Source organism: Gymnogyps californianus, chromosome 4, assembly GCF_018139145.2.
Source record: "Gymnogyps californianus isolate 813 chromosome 4, ASM1813914v2, whole genome shotgun sequence".
In the NCBI taxonomy this organism is placed as follows: domain Eukaryota; kingdom Metazoa; phylum Chordata; class Aves; order Accipitriformes; family Cathartidae; genus Gymnogyps; species Gymnogyps californianus.
In genome coordinates this window covers 66,070,938-66,091,875 of record NC_059474.1, presented here as the reverse complement: position 1 = coordinate 66,091,875, position 20,938 = coordinate 66,070,938, and the positions used below count along the sequence as shown (strand labels likewise).

Below are 20,938 nucleotides of genomic sequence, written 5' to 3'. Positions count from 1 at the left end.
GGGGTCGCGGCCTGCCCTACTTGAGGCAGGCGATTGGTCGCTGCTAGGTTACGGTCCCTTTATTTCAGTAGCTCGTTGACGGAAGTGATGTTGGTAACGGTTGGGCTGGGGTAAGCCGTTGGTTGGTCTCATGGCGGTGCCATCTTCCTCCGGCGGTTCGGCCGTCCCCCGCCGTGCCCTGCTGTGGCCGTGACGGTCTCCGCACCGCTTTCTCGCAGCCCCGGTCTCAGGGCGGAGGCTGATTCCCCCCCAGCTCCACAGGGCGGCGGTGATGGCTGAGCCCAGTCTCGCGGTGCGGAGGAAGAGCCGCCCCGGCGCTGTCTGCAAGCGGGGCCGGGCCCCGGCGCAGCCTAGCGCCGTCTGCTCGCCGGTGGCTCGCAAGAGACCGAGCTCCGGTGGCGAGGGGCCCCCGGCGGAGACCCCGGTACGGGGATGGCGGGGTGCGGGCAGGCTTCTAGGGCCTGGGTATCGAGGCGGGGGGACTCAGTCTGGGAGGGTGGCTTGGCCCAGACTGCGCCTGCGTGATGTTGATCGGGGAGGGCCTTGCTTTGTATGAGAGGGCATGCATTTGGGCTTGAACTTTAAAAAAATTCGTCTCTACCAGGTAGCTATGCAGGCATCATGCCTACTTGTTAAAGCGTGCATTTCTTTAGAAGTCAAGCTAGGTTTTCGTCACAAACAACATCAGAAAAACACTTAATTTTCTTGTTAAGTTGGGGAAGACTTAAATGACTTGCATCTGATGTGTGTCCTGTACAAGTTATGCTGCCTTCTTTGGTGTTACTTTGGGGTATTAATACTCATTGTTATGTTTTTACAGTGTAGTAATGATAGTGAAGAAGATATGTTTGGCGACTATGACAGCTTTTATGGAAATAGTTCTTTGCTAGCTCAAGTTGATGATACAGAGCACAAATACCTGCAGGATAAAAATATGGATATTAAAGCAGGTGGAGAAATCAAACTTGGGAATCTTCAGTCAGGAATTCACCAGAAAAAACAAGACAATTTTTCTACTTCAGAAAATATGGTTGTCCTTAAAGCTGACGAAGAGGATGCTTTCCAAATGAATGTAAATGACCCAGTAGATAGCAATCAAGAACTGACTGAATCTATTTTAGATGACTTGCCATCATCACAACTTTTGTATTTTGAGAAAATGGATGAACTTTCTTCTGGTTCTAGAATATCTCCCATCTCAGAAAGGAGGAATAAATGTGTGAATTCTTCCTTGGACAAAATCAGGAGTCTGTCATCTTTTTGTCCTGATGCTGAACACAGGAACAGACCTACTGACTTTTCCTCAGACTCTAAATGTGATTTATTTAAAACTGAGAGTCTTAAAGATCATCTGAAAAGTGCTATGACTGGCAATGCCAAAGCCCAGACTCTGCAGGTCTCTAAGACCAAGCAGCTTAAAGAAACTGTTTTATCTGAAGAGATTTGTGTTGCAAGGAAAACTATTGAATCTTCTTCTGTTGATATAGGCCCTTTTTATGGATTACCTAGCAAAGTTAAAGATCTATTCAGACAATTTCGAGGGATTGAAACACTTTATGGTAATGTAACTAATGGTTTGTTGAAAAAAAAAAAAATTGCTAGTGAAGTGTTGCCTGTTTTACCCATTACACTGTAAAAATATTTAAGTTAAGATAATATTTAATGTAAACCATGTTGGAAAGTGGTTGTTTTGTTTTATTAATTGGTTTTTTTGGTTTTTGGATGGGTGGGAAAGGTTGATATGGTTTATAGAATACTTTGGAAGACTCGATTGCTGAAAGCTTTTAGCAGTTTATTGAAGAAAAACTCAAACACTAGGCTTAAAGTATTCTATATGAAATATAGGCATTTTGATATTGGTTACTGTGCTCCTGGGGGTTGCTAATAATTCTTTTTTAATTTTACAGAATGGCAGCATGATTGCTTAATGTTAGAATCTCTACAGCAAAGAAAGAATTTAATATACTCATTGCCAACCAGTGGTGGAAAAACACTTGTAGCTGAAATAGTAATTCTCCAAGAATTACTATGTAGGCAGAAAGATGTTCTGATGATCCTGCCATACGTTGCTATTGTCCAAGAAAAGGTCTGGATACAGTGTTTCTGATACTGCTTATCTTTTCTGATATACCTTGTTACTTGGCTGGTTTTAACACTAGTTTTAGCAGACTACATGATTTTCATGAATATATGGTGGGAAGTGAGTGACTTCTCTCCTAAATGCTGCTCTGAGGGTCAGTAATTTTGTAATAAAACAGACTTAAATTATGAGTTGAAGATGCTGAGTTATAAAGTGTGCTGAATTTTGAAATAATAGCTTTTCTGCAGTCTTAGAGCTGTACTGCCCAACTTGCTAAAGAAATGGTCTTGAAATAAAAATATTTTTTTATATAAAGGTGTCCTGGTTTCGGCTAGGACAGAGTTAATTTTCTTCCTAGTAGCTGGTATAGTGCTGTGTTTTGGATTTAGAAGGAAAAGAATGTTGATAACACACTGATGTTTTTAGTTGTTGCTAAGTAGTGTTTATACTAAGTCAAGGATTTCTCAGCTTCTCGTGCCTAGCCAGCAAGAAGGCTGGAGGGGCACAAGAAGCTGGGAGGGGACACCATCAAGACAGCTGACCCAAACTGGCCAAAGAGCTATTCCATACCATATGACATCATGCCCAGTATATAAACTGGGGAGAGTTAACTGGGAGGGGGGATCGTGGCTCGGGAGCTAACTGGGCATCGGTCAGCAGGTGGTGAGCAATTGCATTGTGCATCACCGGTGGTTTTTTTTCTTTTGTTGTTGTTTGTTTGGGGTTTTTTTCCCTTCCTCCCCCTCCTTTTTGTTATATTCCTTTTCATTACTATTATTATTATTGTATTTCATTATTACTATTGTTAGTATTATATTTTACTTTAGTTATTAAACTGTTCTTATCTCAACCCATGAGTTTTACTTTTTTTTTCCCCTCTTTCCTCCTCCTCACCCCACTGGGAGGGGGAAGGGGGAAGCGGCTGTGTGGTGCTTAGTTGCTGGCTGGGGTTAAACCACGACAAAAGGAAAAGTTGATTTTAGAGAACAGATATAACCCAAGCTTGATAATATTTGTAAACTCTTCAGCTTTGCGATTGAAAAAGGTAGTCATAGCTAATATGTTTTCACTGGTTCAAACAGTTGATTGTGGTGTAGGTTGGTTATATGCATGTTGAGTTCTTGAGGCAGCTCTGAAATCCAAACTGAGCATGAGTTTGTTCTCCAATTGATCTTTTTTTTTACAGGTTAGAGGTTTATCGAGTTTTGGGATAGAATTGGGTTTCCTGGTTGAAGAATACGCAGGAAGTAAAGGAAGATTTCCACCAATCAAGAGGAGAATAAAAAAGTCTCTTTATATTGCTACTATAGAAAAAGGACATGCTCTAGTGAATTCCTTAATTGAAACAGAAAGAATTGATGACCTTGGTCTGGTTGTAGTAGATGAGGTATGCTACAAGATTTACTCATGTTTATAATATGCAATTTTTTAATATTTGTAACATGCAATTATTGGCAAAGAGCAAGTTTTTGATTACTTGGTTTTGCTTTGAGTGTTTATCATGAAATTATTACTACTTAAGTTTTTTCTGCATTGGTACATAATTCTGTAATACTGAAAGTTATTTTTCTTTAACTGAAGCATTTGTTGCTGTATCGGGACAATAGATTCTATTTTGAGAGATCTACGGTGTTACTGCTTGATGGTGAATTACTTAGTAACTACTTGTCAATTAGACATCTCTAATGGATTAGAAAAAACATAAATCATTTTAATCATATGGAGTGTATTTTATGAATCCCAGAACTGAACTCCTAAATGTGAAACCATGAAACTTTGTGTCTGGTATTAATAATAATTAAATGAAACATTAAAAAAAAAAGAAAAAGATCAAATAACATTTGACTCTGAGAATTACCCCTTATTCTGCTTTTTAGTGGTGTGGCTGAGATGTGCTACTAAGGTTTGATTGTGGGGTTGAATCACATGCATAACATCTAACAGGGATGTTTAATTCATGGAATGCTTCAGGCTCACTGACCTTACTTTAACACAGTAGCTTCTAAACAGAAGGCATCTTAAGAATTAACTTTTACTTTTTCTGGAATTAGCTGGCTGCTAGAAAGTTTTTTTTATATTAACTTTCACTGCTTAAAACACAGTTTGTTTAAAATTGCTTTAGGCTGGTGAATACAAAGATCTCCACATTGACTGTTTACTGTCAGGAGTTAACTGTTTGTGTCAGTTATGGTCTAGTTAAATGGAAGGTAAATCTTGTTATCTACGTTTGCTCTTGGGTCTGTTTTTCCATGATTCTTAAATGTTGTTTCAGTGAGGCTATACTTCTGGAAAGAGCTTAGCAGTCAAAATTTACCAGAGGGATATCATGAGGAAGTCCAACAAAGAGATTCCTGTAATACTTGTTTAGGACCACATAATCTGTTTTTTGTAGAAATACTCTTAACTCACTAATATTTTTGCATTTTCTTTTTCCCTTTTGTGCACAGTTGCATATGCTCGGTGAGGGAAGTCGTGGAGCAACGCTGGAAATTACTCTTGCAAAAATTCTTTACACTAGTAGTAAGTCATGGCTGCAGTTAATGTTATTAAATTATTGTAGTGATGGCATCTCTAGAGAGGTCATACTTCTGCATTCTGGATTTGTGGTGTTCTGGCTGCTTTTGAAAAACATGGCATGACTCCATGCAGTAACAGTGTTTACTTGTTTAAGTGTTAGTCAGTTGACTGTGTAATGAGGGGCTGGGTGTTTTTGAAGCTTTTTTGATACTTCTCTGAGAAATCCTAAGTATTGTCAAATGTCTTCCATTTCTTCATAGGAGCCCCTTAGTCATTCCAATTAAATGCTTTTATAGAGAAGGATTCCTTTTTTATGTTTGTCTCAGGTAATACTTCTTAGCTTTATCCCCTTCAAACCTGCTACTTTGGCATTTAAAAAGACTAACGATGAAGAAGCAGGCTTATGAATTAAATGCTGAGCAGAAGTGTTAAAAATTGTGAACGTGGCAATAAATTCATCTCAACTTCTGTTTTACAGAAAACACGCAAATCATTGGAATGAGCGCAACTTTAAATAATGTTGGAGACCTGCAGAAGTTCCTGCAAGCGGAGTACTATACTAATAATTTTAGACCGGTCTGTATACAAGATACCATAAACTAGTAAAGAAGATATTTGGCTTTAAAATTATAGCAAATCTGTTTAGGATCATGTCACAGCTTTTGTGCTTAATTTCACAGTGTAATGTAATGCCTGCTACTGTTTGCAATTGTACCAATACAATAAATAGCACTATGCACTTGTAAATGTACAAATGCAAGTACCTTTATATTGTTGTGTTAAGCCATTTGTGTCATTTTAACTAAAGAAATTTCTAAATTACAGCTAAATGTGAAAAATCATTACAGTTCATTTGATGTAACTAGAATCTGTACTACTGGTGCTTGAATGCTATCATGACAATGGTTTATGAATAGTTCATGGGATACAAAATTTGTCATTCTTTGTTATAATTAGACACTTTCTCAAGGCAGATAATTAAAACAACTTCTAAAAAAAATTCTTGATGGGGTGGAATGTGTGCTTGTGTACATGCAAGTATGTATGTATATGAAATGTGATGCTTAGAAAAAAACATTAGCTGTACATCAGTAATAGCTTAATCTTTAGAGAAGACTCGGTAATTTAACTAAAGTTTCTGTTTATGGTTTCTATCTTCCTAGGTAGAATTAAAGGAATACGTAAAGATACGAGACACCATTTATGCAGTTGACAGCAAAACAGAAAATGGCTTTACTTTTTCACGTCTCCTTAATTTCAAGGTAAAACCGAAGTGCTTATAGTTTCTTTGAACTATAGTTATGAAACGTATTTTACACTGATTTGTTTACAGAGCTTTTACCAAAGAAATTACTTAACCATGATAGTTCATTTGTAATACCTGTGAGAAAGAAAATGGTAGGCTTTGGGGAGGAAAAAGGCTTTTAAAATACTGAACGCTTAACTTGATTTTCACTTCTTTACCACTCTTTAAGGTAGAGGTTTCTTCAGTATTTTGACGTGTGAAGAGCAATGGGTTTGAGTATTCCAGATACTCAATGCTTTATGGTTTTGGGTAGATTTTCTCAACAGTTGATCACTCTTAGACGATACTGAAATAAAACATCTTTTCTGGGTTTTGTCAGCTTATTACTGCCTTGTAGGGATTCATTTCAGCCTTTAAAGAAAAATGCGTGTTACGGTAGACTGCCAGTAGCACAAGTAACATCACTATGGTGTCGCTAAAAGAAATCGAAGTATTACAGGGAAAAAGCAAAGCATTTAATTCTTGCATCCGTGTATCCCTCAGTTCAAGCTAGATGTGTTAATAAATTCTTTCAAGTGAGGACTGGGAGAAAAGCTTATTCTACAACTTCTTGCAATTATGTCATGTTAAAGCAAATGGGAGTATACTAGCGAAGGTTGAGAACAAATATTGAATACTTAGTTTATGACTTAATTTCTAAGTTTAAATGTTTGTCCATCTGTGTTTATGATAGTATTCTAGTAATCTGGAGAAAGCAGATCCTGACCACATCATTGCACTGGTTACTGAAGTTATTCCTAAATATTCCTGCCTAATTTTTTGTCCCACTAAAAAGAACTGTGAAAATGTTTCTTCAATGGTGTGCAAGTACCTCAAGAAGTAAGTTTCTGTCATGATTTTTTAATTATATATGGAATAATTGGTCAGAACACAGGATTTATCTTCTAGTTTGCAAGTGACTTTCCCTGGTGATCAGAAGTAAATACTTTGAATATGGAATCATGTAAAGTTGCTAACTGCATAAATGATAGCAAACTGTTGAAGGCTCATTAAACATGTTTTACCAAAAAAATTCTTATTTTTTAAACAAACTAGTTGAAAAAAGGAGTTCTATTGCAACTTAGTCTCCTGTGTATTGCTATTTCAAAGTTACTGGAAATAACTATTTCTCCAACCTAGATGTTAGAGGAATGGGTAACGAACAGAAATAGACAATAAGCGTGTCTCTTGATTTTTTTTTTTTTTTAAGTAGTTAATGATTGATCAAAGTCTCAAGAAATGTTTTCCTCCTGCAAGAGAATTTAGAGCTCACAGGGCGAAAGAGAAACAAGATCTCATCAAGAACCTGAAGAATATTGGAAATGGAAGTGTCTGTCCTGTTCTGAAGCAAACAATCCCTTTTGGTATTGCCTATCACCATAGTGGCCTTACAAATGATGAAAGAAAAAGTATAGAGGAAGCATATTCTACAGGTGTCCTGTGTCTACTTGCTTGCACAGCTACTTTAGCTGCTGGAGTCAACCTGCCGGCTAGAAGGTTAGTAACTGAAACATATTTCATTGTTGCATTGATTTTTGCTTTGTAAAAAAATTGCTTTAATTGGAAATATTGGTGCTATTTAAAGTATGTTTCTGCTTTTACTAGCAAATTGGAAGTGTAAGGGATTTTGTGTTCAAGTCAGGACACAAGACTGCAAAGTTTTTATGTAGGAAATGTAAATCAGTAGCAAGTCCCTCAGAATGCAGAGCTGAAGAGCACTTGTCTAAATGGATTAAGGAAATTTTAATAAGTAGAGGAAATGCTTCAGTATTTTAGTAATGTTATCCAGAAGAATAAGGAATTCATGGTGGTTTCTTTAGATGTTGAACAGTGTTTAAATTGTTAAATAAATCTTTTCTAAGGAGATATAGTTTGAATATGCTTTAACACAAAAATGTGTTATCTTTTCTTATACAAGTGCTGATGATATTGGCTGCCGTACTCTGTATGACCAAGGACTGTTTGCTAAGAATCCAGTTTTGTGTGCATGTATGTTGAAATAATGCATCTGAGGGGAGAAAAAAAATTCATACAGACAAGTGTTGTCTTTCTAGCATAACTGATGTGTGGTCGGTGTTGCTTATGTTTTTTAGTAGGGTTTATTTTATATCTCACTGATTTTCGCTCTTAAACTCAGGCCTTTGAGTAGGTGTAAAGACTAGTTCCCAAGATTCTGCAAAACATAATAAACATGGCTTATCATTCAATAAACCTTAAATTGTTAAATGTTTTCCTGGTTAATTTACACATCTGTTCAAACAAATGCATTTGATTTTTATTAGTTACTAAGCAAGGGGCATGTATAAAGAGTGCATTTGTAAAATTTTATTGCTGCTTTAGTAATTTTAATATAAAGTATAACTTACTAAAGACTTCTTTACAGGGTTATTCTCAGAGCTCCTTATGTTGCTAATGACTTCCTGAAGAAGAACCAGTATAAACAAATGATTGGCAGAGCTGGTCGAGCTGGTATTGACAGTGCTGGAGAAAGTATTCTCATAGTGCAAGAAAAAGACAAACACTTGGTAATTTTTACAAAGCTTTTGGTAATTTAAATTGTTGGATTGAGCTGGTGGGATAACAGGTGGAGTTGAGCTGTCTAGCTTAATTTTTGTTCACTTAACATTGCAAGTATTTGACTTATGTAATAATAGCTATAAACTACCTTTATGTGGTTTGTTTTCAGACATGAACTGTAAACTTTAGATGTCTACACTTTCTTTATAAACTGAATCATGCATATCAGTATTTTTAAAAGTGTAAAACTAATGCACAAATATTTTCCCTGAATATTTCTTGGTCTTTTTAGGTTCAGGATTTAGTTAACAGTCCTTTGGAGAATTGTTACAGCAATCTTCTGCTGGAGTTGACCAAGGGAATGCAGAGCCTGTTGTTGTCTTTGGTTGGGCTGAAGGTATCAGTTAACTCTTCTCTGTGAGTAACTTAAGTGCTTGGGAATGCATTGATTCTGTAGAAAAAACAGACTTTTTCAACAGATTGGCTTACAAGTTCTGAACAGCTTCTAACCACATAAGAAGGACAAAGATTTGATTAGTCTATTTATTTAACTCACCAAGTAATCGCATAACATGACAATTTCCTTATGTGTAAAAGTCAAAATTATATCTGCCTTATGACACATTACAGTATTAATAATATTTCAATTTCTGATACTTGATTCAAAATACAAATAGAAACAGTGGAAACAAATTAACATGATGCAGTAGCTAGAATAACAGAACAGATGGAGAGCAGTCCCATCAGATCTATCATAGACTGTCTGTCATTCTATTTGTCATGTATTTCTATAGAAACACATTAACAGGATACCAAACTGCTTCTCCATTCAGTAAATTTTTTCATATAGCTTATGAAATGTGTTATGTGAAATGACACCTTTAAACATACTAATCACTTGCAAAACTGATGCAGATAGCAGTTACCTATGAGGAAGTCGACAATTTTATGTGCAGTACATTGCTGGGTGTTCAACAGCAGCTGCTGTCTAAAGAGAAGAGCCTCTCAGAGGTAATTAAAGCTGGGCTAGAAAATCTAGTAGAAAAAGGACTCCTGAAAGGAAGAATATCTGAGAAGGACCACAATTCCAAATGTACGCTAACAATCACACCATTGGGTAAAGCTACATACAAAGGTAAGACTTTTTTATTCTTATTATAACCTTTATTTCAACAAACCCTTTCATCTCAGACTTATCTCAATTTGATATGTTTTCACATCTTCAGTCTGAAACTGCAATGAAAAATAAGTTGTAGAGAGATAGTTTTGATTACTAAATGATGTGCTGGACTGCAAATGGGAATGAACAAGTAGTGCATGACTGAACATGATGAGAATGAAGTGTAATAACATTGGTCACAATGGGAGTAAAACCAGAACTGTACCCCCCAAAAATGATTTAAAGATTTGATTTAGTGTTTGTATTCAAAGTGGCTCATGTGACCTCATTTTATAATTCATTGTTATGAACAGGTATTGTGAACCAGGGGTTTTCCTGACCTAGAGGGAAACTTAAGAGGGAAAGGAAGCATATGACATGTAGACCAATTGTAATAAAGAAAAGAGTATATCAGGAAGTTCTGTTTTCCTGTCATAGTGTAAAGATACAGGGTATGGAACGGAATTGGAATAGGATGAATCTCTGAAAGATTCCTTCAATCTACAAGATTGTTCCAGGATTTCATTAAAGCCAAGGCAAGTCACAAGCACTCCAAAACCACACAAAGAATGGACATACATGGAAATAGGTGACTGCCTTTTTTCAGTTCTGTTTCACTGCTCATGTTAGGTTAGAACAATTATTCAGGTTACAGTTATTTCTCTTCAGTTCAGATGGCATAACAAGCTTTTGTGGAAGACAAAGGAAATATTGACTCTATGTTAAAATCTATTACACTTCACTCTATGCCTGTTTAAAATTGCAATACATTGTGTGCTTATTATAGGATCTGTAGACTTGGCATACTGCAATCTTCTTTACAGAGAATTGAAGAAAGGTTTGGAAGGGCTGATTCTTGAGAGCAATCTTCATCTTCTATATCTGGCAACTCCATATGATATGACTTCTAACTGTAGCCCAGATTGGATGATATACTTGAGACAGGTGAGAATTTACTAGCAAACATGCATTGGGGCATATAGTAATCCTGCTTATTAAATTTTAAGTTTATACACATAGGAAATGTAGGTAGTGGGGTACCAATTTGATGAAAAGTTGAGATATGCTATTTTATTTCCAGTCACAGGGCAGAAGTTCTTTCCTGTATTGCATAAAAACCTAAGTTCTTGTTTGCATCTATAATATTTGACCCTGTTTGGTGGAAACAGTGGCATGAAACACATCTCTTGAGTTGCCAGTACTCCATATCCTGACTCTAACCTTGGTGCTAGCCTTGCCATCACCAGGGTCTGGTTAATCTTAAACAAGACTTTCCTGTAAACTAGTTGTATGTAACCACATCATTGTAATCTTGCAAGAAAACCACTATTAAATTAATCAAGAGCTATATTTACCTTCTGATGCTCACTCATTTAATCTGTAGTTCAGGGACTGAAATCCACTAGAGAATGTTAAGTCTTAGTCTTTGTTTGATATCTGAGTCTAATGCTTAACTCCAGCCATGATTGCAACTATTACCCTGTGACCAATACCTTCCTACAGACTACTATGCTTATGTCAGCCTTACCAGCACAGCCCTTGTCTTAGTCTTGCATACTCTGTAAGGCTGACCCATAATTCAACTACTCCCTTTTCTGTAAAGTGTTGTATACTAGGGGTAGCACTAAAATCTATTTAATTTTGTTAAAATGAGGCATTCTGAGATGGACAGTTAGATAATTCAAACAAGTAGGCAAAGAAGCTGCAGATCTGACTGTCTGACTATATTACTAGTTTAGTGACTAAGTACTATATAGAGATATTGAAAAACATTGTTTCATTTTGACTAATAGACTTGTGTTTTCTATAATATTAAGATAACTAAATATCTGAAAATTCTTTATAAAATCTTATTTTAGTTCAACCAGCTAAGTGCAGCAGAGCAAAAAGTAGTGGATATTGTGGGAGTACCTGAAAGCTTTATTACAAAAAAGGCTTCTGGTCAAGCCATCAGAAAGGTAGGCTGGAGATTTTTCATACCTAAGATGACAGTTTAGTCATTTCATTTGATTATTTACAAATTCTAGATTATTTTTCTGCTAGTGTTCTTTAGTACTGTTCTACTTATTAAGGTTCTTTTAACCTCATTGGTTGGTTTTCTTAATGTTGTTTAATGTCTTTGGGTATAATATAGACATGCTTTAGAGATGTGAAGGAGTACAGATGAAAAGAATTTCCTTGTAGCACTAACAGAATATCTTGAATGTGATATTGGCTCTGAATTCTAACTTGCTTTATTCCTAGAATGTGGACAGTGCTGTGGTAAACAGGCTCTACCTGTCGTTTGTCCTTTATACCCTACTGAAAGAGACCAATATATGGACTGTTTCAGAGAAATTTAATATGTCCCGAGGATATGTGCAAAATCTCCTTAATTCTGCTGCCTCATTCGCCTCCTGTGTTCTACATTTCTGTGAGGTAGTGTATTAAATTAATTCCAATAAATTCTTTGGGATTGGTTTTGCAAAACCTGGAGTTTTCTCTTATGTTAGAACTGAACACAGGTGTTGTATTTCACCTTTCCTGTGCAAAACTGTGTTTTTTCACCTTTCCTGTGCAAAACTGTGTTTTTTCACCTTTCCTGTGCAAAACTGTGTTTTTTCACCTTTCCTGTGCAAAACTATTTTTCCTGTTCCAAAAAGCATGCTCGTACAGTGATATTTCTTATATTAAAAGTAAGCTTTATGCACTGAGAATATGAAAATATACAAACTGTACAGGGCATTTATCAGTGTCAGCGCTGTTGGTGAAATAATTAACAATTTTACCTTTCTCTTGGAAATAAGACCACCTGGTTGTGGAATGTTGTCTCAGGAAAACAGATGACTTGGCTTGTTCTCTTGTTTTTTGTCTATTGAAATAATGCATTGCTTATCCTTCAGAACTGCCTCAACTTTTGGATGTTCAACTTAAGAGTGCTGAATACAACTGTGCAACTAGCTGAAAGGATAACTAGAAATAATAGTGCTTCCCCTGTCTAAAAGCCAAATATATGCTTGTTGCCGTAGCAGAGCTCTTATCATACCTCCCAAATACAGAACTTAGGATCTGATTTTTAATGATCTTTATCTCTGCAGGAATTGGAAGAATTCTGGGTTTATAAAGCCTTGCTGACAGAACTTACCAAGCAGTTGACATACTGTGTTAAGACAGAACTCATCCCTCTGATGGAGGTAGCAGGGGTTCTAGAGGTTAGTAGACCTGGCTTTGTGAGATTTTTCAATGTAAACTTGTATGCTAAATGTTACCGTGCCTTTCAAGTATATCTGGAAGACCAAGCTAGTTTTTTTATTGAGTATTTGGCATAGTGCAGATATCCCACAACAGTCCTGGAGGTTGGGGAAAAAGTAGTCTGTTGAGGAAATGTGAGCTGGAGCCAGTAGTGTTTTTCTTCTGGTTGCTACCACAGCAAGAGTGAAAATGCTGTATTTGGACAATAATTTAGCTGTATACTCAGTTGGAAGACAGAGTCCAAGTTTCTTTTGTGGTAAGGATTCTTCAGTATTCTGGATTCTTCTTACTCCCTCATGGGAGTAAAGAGGAATAAGAATTTACATATTTAGTTAAGATCCTCACAGAAATATGTGAAGTCCTATTGGGAACTTAGGCTTTTACAATTACTTGCAGCGCTGTAGGTATTTTAAATAAGAAACTTAATCAGCCTCTGAATTGAAGACTCCTATTAAAGTAGAAAATCTTTTTGGGCTTCAGTGCAAGGTTATAAGTAATCACTGGACCTCTTTGCAAAATGATCTAACTTGCCTGTCCAGCCTATTGTAGAATCAGTTTGTCAGCAAACCATTGAATTTAGTGGCAGTAAGGTTTTATTCTGAGAAGCTAAACTATGATGAAGACTTAGAGTCTAATGGTTTTTTTGTATATATCAAATTTTCTGAATTGGATGCAAAAGGTAAGTAGTCTTTTTTTCATGGCTCACTCCATATGGGAGCATTTCTGTGTAAGGGCAAAAACAGCCTGGACAGCATGATTCTGCTGAAGTTGTATTTTAAAGATGACTCTTCAACATTATTGCTATAACCAGGGTATTTCTGCACTGGAGTTAAAACTATACCAACAGCTGATATTTGTAGCAGGTAGACTGTCGTCTTGAACAGATGTGATTTGCTTAGATTTCTGTGGAGGAAATGATAAAAATCAATCTTAAGGTTACTGTAGTGAAAGAGAAAATTATTTTCTGCACATTTACTTGCATAGTTTTCAAAGAGCAATCTAAAACCTTTTCATGAGATTTGAGTCATTAGTTGGGAAAGATTCTGTGTCATCGGTCATACTGTGCATATAACAGCCAAATAGAGCACAGAAAATATTTGCTGGCAATTAGTGGTTATTTTTGGTGAAATTAATGACACCTACATCAATGAACATGCATAGTCCTCAGTTACCATGGAGGAAGATAATATATTGTAAGCTGTTACCTGCTGGATGCTAAAAAACCCCACATATGCCATCAAATAAATGTCTTTCTATTCCTTGTCTTTAAAAGAGGTGAGGGGAAAAAACCAAAAGGTAATTGACCAAATGTTTGGAGGTGTAACACTTGTTCATCAATGGGTATTATTTCATAACTCAGGATACTAAAGCCTAGGGTATACTAAATTACTCCACTACTAGCATAGAAATGCATTTTAATTTAAACTTTGTAAAGTTCTAGCAGTATTTGTTTTGCAAAATAAATGTTTGCCCAGAGACCCTCTGTTAAGCAAATACTGCTTGGCTACCTTACATAGCAACAGGATCAAACCAAGTTAAGAGAAGCAGATAATGCACACTCCCTTACACTGGTGATAATCAAATTCCAGAGAATCTCTCCTGTGATGTGTATTTCTCCCATATATGTGAGCTCACAGCTACGCACAAAACTAGAGAAATAAAAAAGATACTGTGATACTAAAGGAAAAATTTATAAGCTTGAAACAGGAAAGTATAGTCTTTTCTGGAATTTTGTGAAAGCTCTGTTCTGTGGAAATTCTGTGGGGAAAAAAAAATTTGGATAAAATCAGCCCTCCTTTCACTTAGACACCTCCAAAGAATGCGAGACAGTCATTCCTGTCAGTGACAGTGAATGCAGGAAACAAGATATGAGAGGATGGCAGAGTCAGTATCATCTAGGCTCGGAGAAAATAATGATGAATGGGTTCCTAAGAGCTGGATAAGATTGCATGGGGAGGTAAATCTTAGTGGTAAAGCTGTGTTTTTGGGGAGTGAAGATTCTCAGTGAATATTCATGTTCTTGGAAAGATAAATCAAAGAATTGGTATGGAAAGATAAATCAAAGAGAATTGGTATGCAAAGAATAAATGTTTGAGGTTGGTGCAGAGATTGACACTTAATGGTAATTCTTATTGCCTGTTCTAATAATCTAACACAATTTTGAACTTGCAGGCACGAGCAAAACAGCTTTATAATGCGGGGTACAAAACTTTAGCACACTTGGCTAATGCAAATCCAGAAACTCTGGTCAAGATGATTGAGCACTTGTCACGACGTCAAGCCAGACAAATTGTTTCATCTGCAAAGGTAAGTTAGAAACAAAGTTACAAAAACCTGCTTCAGAACTTCAATATGTCAAAAGTAGATGTTTGAATGACATTAGAAGTGAAGGACTCAGTTTACTAGTAGAGGTATTAGTGGATATTTGTAATCCAAATACTGATATGTGTTAAGAATATATTGAAATAGTTTCTTGACAATATCATTTATCTAAGATGGTTAAGAGTAATGAATGGAGCAATTGCTGGCCTTCATGCTCCTGAATGATAGGCAAACTTTTCTTAAAACAATTTGTTATTTACAGGATAGTGGAAAGTTGTGCTCTTTTTCAGAGGCGAAGCAAAGGGCAAAAATGTTTGATAGCTTGTCTAATGAAATGTGGGAATTAAATGACTACCTTGATCTCTGTGCTTGAGTCATCATAACTGAAAATGCTTGATTCTGCCGATACCTCAGGACTTACCTTACAGAAATTCTAGTGGTAGTTGTGATAAAAGAACAGGATTTTCAGGACTGTAGAAATGGAAACCAACAAGGTATGGGGTTAACCTCACCTATTTAGGTTGCTTTTGCCATGCCCTGCTATTCTTTCCTTTCTAATTGTTTTCCATTTTGAATATGTGTCATGACAAGGGCCTTCACTTAATATATGCCTTTAAGGCACACTTAGTGCCTTAGGCACACACAAATAATCCAAGGGAAAGGATCTGTAACAAACATTGAGTTGTGCCTAAACAAAAAATACAGGAAGTATTTTATTTATCAAGTGGTAGTATTTCTCTCCTCAATCTCCATTATTCATTTGCTGTTGCAATCGCATCAGCTTCATGTTTGATTCTGCTAAAATAGCAAGCTTTCAGTAAAGTAAGGGGATGCTTAGAATAAATGAATGGGTGGTTGGTGTTGTCCTGGTTTTGGTTGGGACAGAGTGAACTCCCTTCTTAGTAGCTGGTACAGTGCTGTGTTTTGGATTTAGTGTGAGAATGATGTTGATAACACACTGATGTTTTAGTTGTTGCTAAGTAGCGCTTCTCTTAAGCCAAGGACTTTTCAGTTTCCCATGCTCTGCCAGCAAGCAGGTGTGCAAGAAGCTGGGAGGGAGCATAGCCGGGGCAGCTGACCTGAACTAGCCAAAGGGGTATTCCATACCAGGGAACGTCATGCCCAGTGGTTAGCTCAGTTGGTTAGAGCGTGGTGCTAATAATGCAAAAAGGTCGTGGGTTTGATCCCCAGATTTCCAGTATATAGACTGGGGGAGTTGGCCAGAAGGTGCGGATTGCGGCTCTGGCATCGGTCAGCAGGTGGTGAGCAATTGCATTGTGCATCACTGGTTTTTTTATTTTCCCCCTTTCCTTTTTTTGTTATATTCCTTTTCATTACTATTATTATAATATTTCATTATTACTATTGTTAGTGTTATATTTTACTTTAGTTATTAAACTGTTCTTATCTCAACCCACGCGGTTTTTTTTCCTTTCCTCCTCCTCACCCCACTGGGAGGGGGGAGGGGGAAGCAGCTGTGTGGGGCTTAGTCGCTGACTGGGGTTAAACCATGACAGGTGTAAAAATGATGCAGTCAATAACAAAGTCTTGGTTTGTATATTCTCACAGAGTAAAAGTACTAACTTTGGGGCTTATGCGCTTAAAAAAAGGTCATGGCCATTCAGTGTTGTTGTAGGCTCCTTACTGCCTTTTTTGCTGCTGTGTGAGCCAAAAGAAAGGGATATATGCAGATTCCTCATCTACATCAGTGCCAAATCCAGCAACCTAGCTTACTCTCATGCTCAGATATTAAACTGATGGAATTTTCTCTAACTGGGAAGTTAGGAGAGTGCTTGCATGTGTTACGCTACACATGCTACTGGGGGACTGTTATACTCCAACTGCCAGCAACAAACAGTTCAGGGCAGTAGCTTAAGCAGTTGCTAATGTCAGGGGTCCTATATGTCTGATGTAAAATGCTGTAGTAAGAAATTTTGTATAAAGCAAGAAATTGGCAACTTGGCAGGCACAACTTACAAATGTTTATTCCAACATGGAAAATAAATGTTTAAGGTTAAAAATGCTCTTGTTAACAGTTCTAGACAAAATTGTTTATGTTCTGTTAAATTTTGTGTATTATGTGATGGCAGAACTGAGAAAACCAGCTGTGTACTGTATGAATTTTTGTGTTAGTGTTTTTCATATGGGTATACACTAAACAGTAAAAAATGTTGATAGTAGTACTTGTGAAAATGTTAGTCCTTTGAGGCAAAGGTACTGCAGTCCTATGAGCAGCAGCAGAAGTTTTTTACAGCCCAGATGCAAGTTTGGAAAGAAACATTGGTGTTTTAACCTGTCTAACAGTTATAGCTAATGCTTGTATTCGTTTTCTAATGTTTTTTTTTTCCATTATAGATGCTGCTGAGTGAAAAAGCTGAGGCTTTACAAGAAGAAGTTGAAGAACTCTTAAAGGTGCCTACAGATATCCCAGGGACCTACTGACCAACTGTCATGAAGAAAAATCATGAATCCAAAAATTGGGATATTTTTAAATTTTTAACTTTCCTGTGTAAAGCTGCTGTAATTATAGTAAATATTTAATGTCTTTTATATACCTCAATTTTGTGTGAGTTCTGAGTTCAGAATGTTTCTGGGAAAGTTGACTTCATTTGAAGGTTTTGATTATGAACCTCTTGAGCAATAGGCTAGAATCAAAAGATGTGATCTTAATTCATTCCTGTTTTTAGACGTAGCCCTAGGAGTGCTTTGGGGACTGGACTAACTGCCTGCTGTGTACTTCTGCCTAGAGCTTTGGTTCATAGCTGGCTTAAATAATGCCTTTACATGGGATATTCCCTTTAGGACACGTGCTTGTGTGAGCTACTCCAAAGTTCCTACTTGCAGGATCTCTGTACTGTAGGTGTAGCTAATGAAAGGAGAGAAATAGAGTTGCAATTCATAACAAAGTTGTCCCAGAGTTGTGTAAGATTGTAAATGATGCCTAGTCTAAGCCTTGTTTAAAAGATGTGAATATCAAATTCGTATTCAGCCTCTGGCAATTCCCTGAGAGAGAATTCTTTCAGGATGTTTCTGTAGCAGTCTTCCAAACAGAAAGTTTACTTTTTTTGAATGTTTTTAAATTTCTTGCTTAAATATGAAGACTAATAAAGACAAAGCCTTAAAGAACTGATTTTTGAGAAGCCATATCAAGTTCTCAGACTCCATGGGCATGTGTCAAGTCACGCTAGTTAGGATTTTTAAAGGTATCTGAACCATATTTGTTCCAGCAAAAAATTAAACTTCATGAAAGTAGTTGTGAAGATGCCTGAAACTTCTTCAGTTGTGATACAGTAAACTCCTTTTCAAAGCTGTAATAATACTTTTCAAAGTAGTACATCACAATGTTAGAGCACTGCACATAAAGAAAGACTTGAAAGCTGTGACAGACTGCTGGGTTAAATCATGGTAGTCAGTATACTGGCACACTTAAATATGGCATTTCTATGTAAAATCAGGTATCCCTTCTCAGTAAAGGAAAAGATAAATCTTAGTTAAACTGTCTTTTTTATTCAACTTAGGTTAATTGTGTTGGGATTCTAAACAGGAATGTTTTTAAATCTAGTGGGGTTGTTAGAGGTTTAACACTTGATTGAAAGGGGTTATGGTGAAAAACTGATGAAAAGGCTGGTATTTTACTGCTCGTTTTGTTGTTGCATTAGAGAAATCATAGGTAGCAATCGAATAAATGCTTTATAAGCCTTCATTTAGTAGAAACATGCCTCTAAGACCATAATTATGATACTTCACAGTGGCGTATGGAGTTTGGATAAGTGAAATATTTCAGTGCATTCAGTATTAAAACCAGGTCAAGAATTTAAAACCAGCACTTTTCAGAGGCAGCATGATTCATTTCCACTGCTAGATTCAGTGCCCGCAGGGGAATCCTCTTACTGGTACTTAAATGCCTAAGGCACAAGTGGTTTTGGAAACATGAGAACATGTTAAGTTGGCTCTAACAATATGGTATAACTTGCTCTCAAGTGCAGAAGCAATATTTGCCGTGACTTGAGGTTATCGAAGTCTGTCTCTTAATGCCTTGCCCTTTTAATTGAGATATATTTTTGACCAAATGATAGGTAATACGAAATTCTCTATTGGTTTATTTGCATTATCTTCAAAAGACAGATGATGCTCACTCCAGCATAGATGTGAGTACATGTCTAAGGGCTTGATGTAGCATGCACATAGGAAAATTTTAGTGATGCCTGTAAGGCCTAACCAGTTGTGCTCTAAAGGTTTATTGGTGCTTGATGGTGTTCCTCCAAAGTTTGAAACAGTCTTGCATGGATTTGGGGGGGGGGGGGAAAACAGCAAATTACTGTAAAATTATTCACTCTGAGTACTGAGTTATTGAAACAACTGATGTTGTGGAAATAATCCATTAATTGCATCCAAAAAAAATCCATTAACTACAGGAGTAGTTAATGAGCCATTAACCTCTGTCACAATACTGTCCATGATATTTGTACTTGTATGCTAATAAAAATGTACACTTTTTTTAATATTGTGGAGGGGAACAGCAGGAAAAAATTATTTGTCCGTTGTTGGGTCGCTAACTGCCCACCCTCACACTTGTATGTCACCGTAACAACCAGCACTGTTGCAAGATCAGGTTTTGATGAGATGCATGTTTAGGAATGAAGTCAAGTATTACCTACAAACGCTGGAGCCCCTTTGAAAACGGTAGCAAAAGCTGGTTTGAAACAAGTGGGTGGTTTCAGGTCTGCGTGAAGCTGGTCTGGAAAGAAAATGAGGTTAACAATTGTTGTCTCTGCTGCTCTGTTTATACAGGCTGTGCTTTGCCAGATGGATGAGTGCAACTCCCCCAAGGCTTTCTCTGTGACCTTTGGTATCAGAAGTGAAATGAATGAAACTGCAGTGATTTGCACTAAAACTTTGCTATATGTAGCTTGTCTTATTCTTCTGAAATCAAACTTACCAAGCAAGGCAGTACACATCTTTCACATTGCTTTTTCTTTCTACAGTACATATTAATGTATGATTAAATGCTTTTCGCAGAAGGCTATTTTACCTGGGCTTTTCCCCTGGGTGGAGATGGGAGAGGGGAAAAAAGTATACAACAGATGCTGGTCACAGTATTTTTGCACTGCTGGATGATGCTGAGGTGCTTCCATGTCAAGTACAGTACTGGGCTCAAAATGCAGTGTAATGTGCAGGTGTCAGAATGGGTATACATTGGTTTGAACATCTGTTACGGGTGGTTGTGCTATGGGAAAGCTTGTGCTAAGGATGGGTTCAGGATGTTTGGAAGGCAAAGATTTCCCACTTGCTTCAATGGGATGTTTATATCCTAAAGCCTGTGTTAAAGGGAAAGAAGCAACAATGATTAGCTTATCTATGTGAAATAATGATAGACGCTTCAAAGCTAAGGTAGGTCGTAGAAATATGCACTATAGGATGTTCCTGCCAATTTCTTCATAACCCACAGTGAATAGAATCAGAGCTATGGTGTGTGTAAGTCTCTTCAGGTTGCAACTAGTGCAGAGAAAGTGTTCTGACCAAAAACCTTGGAGCATGTTTCTTAATCTTTATGCCTATTCACTCCACTTTCCAACTTGCCCGCATAGACCAGTTCTTGTGTTTGTGTGATTCCCTTACCTTCCTTCCCCTGAGTCCATAATTCTGTACTTTCAGGAATCCCTGTAGATAATTTACTGAAAACCATCTCTCTGGAAGGACTGGTAAGAGGGTCAGGCTTAGGTTAACGTTTAGCTGTTAATTTTCTTTGTGTGAACAAGACCTATTGTGTTCCTGTGTTCTGGAAAGCCACTTCCACGTGAGCTAGTCCTGCCTAGGCAGCTCTCGC

General features: G+C 37.1%; 1 protein-coding gene across 3 annotated transcripts; it reads left to right on the top strand.

The window, feature by feature from the left end:
* Positions 1 to 79: 79 nt before the first annotated feature.
* On the top strand, positions 80 to 19,398 carry HELQ (helicase, POLQ like). Of its 3 annotated transcripts, none has more exons than XM_050896047.1 (18): positions 80 to 412; positions 821 to 1,559; positions 1,908 to 2,086; positions 3,267 to 3,467; positions 4,528 to 4,600; positions 5,076 to 5,173; positions 5,761 to 5,859; positions 6,577 to 6,722; positions 7,140 to 7,379; positions 8,266 to 8,407; positions 8,692 to 8,796; positions 9,315 to 9,534; positions 10,346 to 10,503; positions 11,418 to 11,516; positions 11,803 to 11,976; positions 12,636 to 12,749; positions 14,962 to 15,096; positions 17,467 to 19,398. In XM_050896047.1, the coding sequence occupies exons 1-18, from the start codon at positions 272 to 274 to the stop codon at positions 17,551 to 17,553; spliced, it is 3,150 nt and encodes a 1,049-aa protein (XP_050752004.1). In that variant the 5' UTR covers positions 80 to 271; the 3' UTR covers positions 17,554 to 19,398. The 3 variants fall into 3 exon arrangements, with proteins under 3 accessions (XP_050752004.1, XP_050752002.1, XP_050752003.1); XM_050896045.1 differs by having other exon boundaries at positions 80 to 424; XM_050896046.1 differs by having other exon boundaries at positions 80 to 424; positions 1,908 to 2,097; positions 3,272 to 3,467.
* Positions 19,399 to 20,938: the final 1,540 nt, after the last annotated feature.